Source organism: Oncorhynchus mykiss, chromosome 24, assembly GCF_013265735.2.
Source record: "Oncorhynchus mykiss isolate Arlee chromosome 24, USDA_OmykA_1.1, whole genome shotgun sequence".
Lineage (NCBI taxonomy): Eukaryota > Metazoa > Chordata > Actinopteri > Salmoniformes > Salmonidae > Oncorhynchus > Oncorhynchus mykiss.
The window spans coordinates 38,928,765-38,932,854 of NC_048588.1; the positions used below are offsets into that span (position 1 = coordinate 38,928,765).

A 4,090-nucleotide genomic window follows, 5' to 3' on the forward strand; every position below is an offset into this window, starting at 1 on the left:
AGCGCTGTAAGTCGGACTCCCCTGACATGGACAACGCCTCCTTCTCCTCCGGTTCCCCGCCACACGATGAGTCTCTTAACGAGCACCTGCAGTGTGCTATCGACTCCATCCTCAACCTGCAGGGCCAGGTCCAGGGGCCCCCGCCGCGCGGGGCTAAAGGAGGCCCCGCCAGGCCACAGCGCGCCACAGGCCCCCAGTCCTCCTCAAACACACACAGACCCTCCTCCTCTTCCTCATCCTCCTCCTCTTCTCAGGTTGGAGGCAGAGGACGCAATGGCGGCCTGGTGCCACAGACTCAAGGCAGATAACACACACACACACACACACACACACACACACACACACGGGACAGTAGAGACTGAAGAGGAGGAGAGGCGGACAGAGAAGTCTCGCTGTGTTTTAATGAACTGTTTGTCCATCTGAATGTTGTCTACTTTACAACATGACCCAATGCTCACAGTCTCTCCATGGATGAGTGGATGATGACTCTCTCTCGCTCTCTCGCTCTCCCTCTCTCTCTCTCTCTCTCTCTCTCTCTCTCTCTCTCTGTGTAAAAAGGTATCGTGTTTTACTCTGGAAGTCTCCTCTGCTCTCTCTCAACCACGCTCAATCATTCATTAGAATAATTAGTCTTGAGGTTTTTCATTCACACGCTGTATTCCATTACATTCCTTAGTTCATCATGGTCTGTCTGTCTGTCTGTCTGTCTGTCTGTCTGTCTGTCTGTCTGTCTCTGTCTGTCTCTGTCTGTCTCTGTCTGTCTCTGTCTGTCTGTCTCTGTCTGTCTCTGTCTGTCTCCTGGTGCAGAAATAACACCGTGGTCATGTTCACTAGGTGAAACGGGTGAAAAAGAATCTGAAACTACACAATCTAGTCCAATAAGAACACAGATTTGGTTTTTCTGTTGCAAACGGTTTTACTGCGGTGTGCCTGCTGTCACTAGGTAACCCACACCAGGAAGAGAGGTCTGGTTTAGAATGCCCTACAGCCTGCTGTCACTAGGTAACCCACACCAGGAAGAGAGAGGTCTGGTTTATAACGCCCTACAGCCTGCTGTCACTAGGTAACCCACACCAGGAAGAGAGAGGTCTGGTTTATAACGCCCTACAGCCTGCTGTCACTAGGTAACCCACACCAGGAAGAGAGGTCTGGTTTAGAATGCCCTACAGCCTGCTGTCACTAGGTAACCCACACCAGGAAGAGAGAGGTCTGGTTTATAACGCCCTACAGCCTGCTGTCAATAGGTACCCCACACCAGGAAGAGAGAGGTCTGGTTTAGAATGCCCTACAGCCTGCTGTCACTAGGTAACCCACACCAGGAAGAGAGAGGTCTGGTTTAGAATGCCCTACAGCCTGCTGTCACTAGGTAACCCACACCAGGAAGAGAGAGGTCTGGTTTAGAATGCCCTACAGCCTGCTGTCACTAGGTACCCCACACCAGGAAGAGAGGTCTGGTTTATAACACCCTACAGCCTGCTGTCACTAGGTAACCCACACCAGGAAGAGAGGTCTGGTTTAGAATGCCCTACAGCCTGCTGTCACTAGGTAACCCACACCAGGAAGAGAGAGGTCTGGTTTATAACGCCCTACAGCCTGCTGTCACTAGGTAACCCACACCAGGAAGAGAGGTCTGGTTTAGAATGCCCTACAGCCTGCTGTCACTAGGTAACCCACACCAGGAAGGGAGAGGTCTGGTTTATAACGCCCTACAGCCTGCTGTCACTAGGTAACCCACACCAGGAAGAGAGAGGTCTGGTTTATAACGCCCTACAGCCTGCTGTCACTAGGTAACCCACACCAGGAAGAGAGAGGTCTGGTTTAGAATGCCCTACAGCCTGCTGTCACTAGGTAACCCACACCAGGAAGAGAGAGGTCTGGTTTAGAACGCCCTACAGCCTGCTGTCACTAGGTAACCCACACCAGGAAGGGAGAGGTCTGGTTTATAACGCCCTACAGCCTGCTGTCACTAGGTAACCCACACCAGGAAGAGAGAGGTCTGGTTTATAACGCCCTACAGCCTGCTGTCACTAGGTACCCCACACCAGGAAGAGAGAGGTCTGGTTTAGAACGCCCTACAGCCTGCTGTCACTAGGTAACCCACACCAGGAAGAGAGAGGTCTGGTTTATAACGCTCTACAGCCTGCTGTCACTAGGTAACCCACACCAGGAAGAGAGAGGTCTGGTTTAGAATGCCCTACAGCCTGCTGTCACTAGGAAACCCACACCAGGAAGAGAGAGGTCTGGTTTATAACGCCCTACAGCCTGCTGTCAATAGGTAACCCACACCAGGAAGAGAGAGGTCTGGTTTAGAATGCCCTACAGCCTGCTGTCACTAGGAAACCCACACCAGGAAGAGAGAGGTCTGGTTTATAACGCCCTACAGCCTGCTGTCACTAGGTACCCCACACCAGGAAGAGAGAGGTCTGGTTTAGAACGCCCTACAGCCTGCTGTCACTAGGAAACCCACACCAGGAAGAGAGAGGTTTGGTTTAGAACGCCCTACAGCCTGCTGTCACTAGGAAACCCACACCAGGAAGGGAGAGGTCTGGTTTATAACGCCCTACAGCCTGCTGTCACTAGGTAACCCACTGTCCTCTTCTCCTGTTGTCCATGTGTCCCCCAGGTCAACTGTCCTCTTCTCCTGTTGTCCATGTGTCCCCCAGGTTAACTGTCCTCTTCTCCTGTTGTCCATGTGTCCCCCAGGTCAACTGTCCTCTTTACTCTGTTGTCCATCATCATATTCATGGTGTATCACTGGTTTTAATAGTGAGGTGACTGCTCTCTGACTGACTGTTGTGGGTTGACTGTTGTGGCTGCTCTCTGACTGACTTGTGGGTTGACTGTTGTGGGTTTACTTGTGGGTTAATCTCTGACTGACTGCTGTGGGTTGACTGCTGTGGTTTGACTGCTGTGGTTTGACTGCTGTGGGTTGACTGCTGTGGGTTGACTGTTGTGGGTTGACTGTTGTGGGTTGACTGCTGTGGGTTGACTGCTGTGGGTTGACTGTTGTGGGTTGCTCTCTGACTGTTGTGGGTTGACTGTTGTGGGTTGCTCTCTGACTGACTTGTGGGTTGACTGTTGTGGCTGCTCTCTGACTGACTGTTGTGGGTTGACTGTTGTGGGTTGACTGTTGTGGGTTGACTGTTGTGGGTTGCTCTCTTACTGACTGTTGTGGGTTGACTGTTGTGGCTGCTCTCTGACTGACTGTTGTGGGTTGACTGTTGTGGGTTGACTGTTGTGGGTTGCTCTCGGTCTCTAATGGAACCACATTACTGTATTGTTGAGGTGTTAATGAAATCGCCTGTATGGTAAAACACATCTCTTCTGTTGTGAATGTCTCTGGTTGTCCTGGCAACTGGTCTTTCTGACCGGTTCAATATGTTTGATGCATTTCAGTCAACACACAGACGGCCACCCTTACCCCCCCCCCCCCCATCACTGTCCATCCATCCCTCTCTTCCTCCATGTCATCCCTCTCTTCCTCCATGTCATCCCTCTCTTCCTCCATGTCATCCCTCTCTTCCTCCATGTCATCCCTCTCTTCCTCCATGTCATCCCTCTCTTCCTCCATGTCATCCCTCTCTTCCTCCATGTCATCCCTCTCTTCCTCCATGTCATCCCTCTTCAAAGCCCAGTGGAGAAGTCAAACCCAAACGCAGCGAGAGCAACAACAACATGGACAAACAAACTAATGTACAACAAAACCTGAAGAGAATTGGTAGTATATTATTACAGATTAATTTTGTATTGTATTTATTGTGTATAATGACACTTTTTAAAAAATAAATGTACATTTGGTAAAACTGTAAATCAAACCTTGTTTCTTTTCTAAAAGAGTTGATTTAAAAACTAAAAATATATTTCACCTTTTATTTAACCAGGTAGGCCAGTTGAGAACAGTTCATTTACAACTGCGACCTGGCCAAGATAAAGCAAAGCAGTTCAACAGATACAACGACACAGAGTTACACATGGAGTAAAACAAACATACACCCAATAATACAGTAGAAAAAGTCTATATACATTGAGTGCAAATGAGGTAGGATACGGGAGGTAAGGCAATAAATAGGCCATGGTGGCGAAATAATTA

At 49.7% G+C, this 4,090-nt stretch overlaps 1 protein-coding gene across 8 annotated transcripts in view; it reads left to right on the forward strand.

Moving 5' to 3' along the window:
• bicra (BRD4 interacting chromatin remodeling complex associated protein) overlaps positions 1-3,811 on the forward strand; it is an 87,094-nt gene extending 83,283 nt beyond the window's left edge. For 6 of the 8 annotated variants that reach the window (XM_036962171.1, XM_036962175.1, XM_036962174.1 and 3 more), the window contains one exon: positions 1-3,811. This exon is cut by the window's left edge and continues 1,617 nt beyond it. In XM_036962171.1, the coding sequence (XP_036818066.1) occupies positions 1-308 (308 nt within the window). In that variant the 3' untranslated portion in view covers positions 309-3,811. The other 2 variants (XR_005039434.1, XR_005039435.1) reach the window with 2 other exon arrangements.
• The last annotated feature ends 279 nt before the right edge of the window (positions 3,812-4,090 follow it).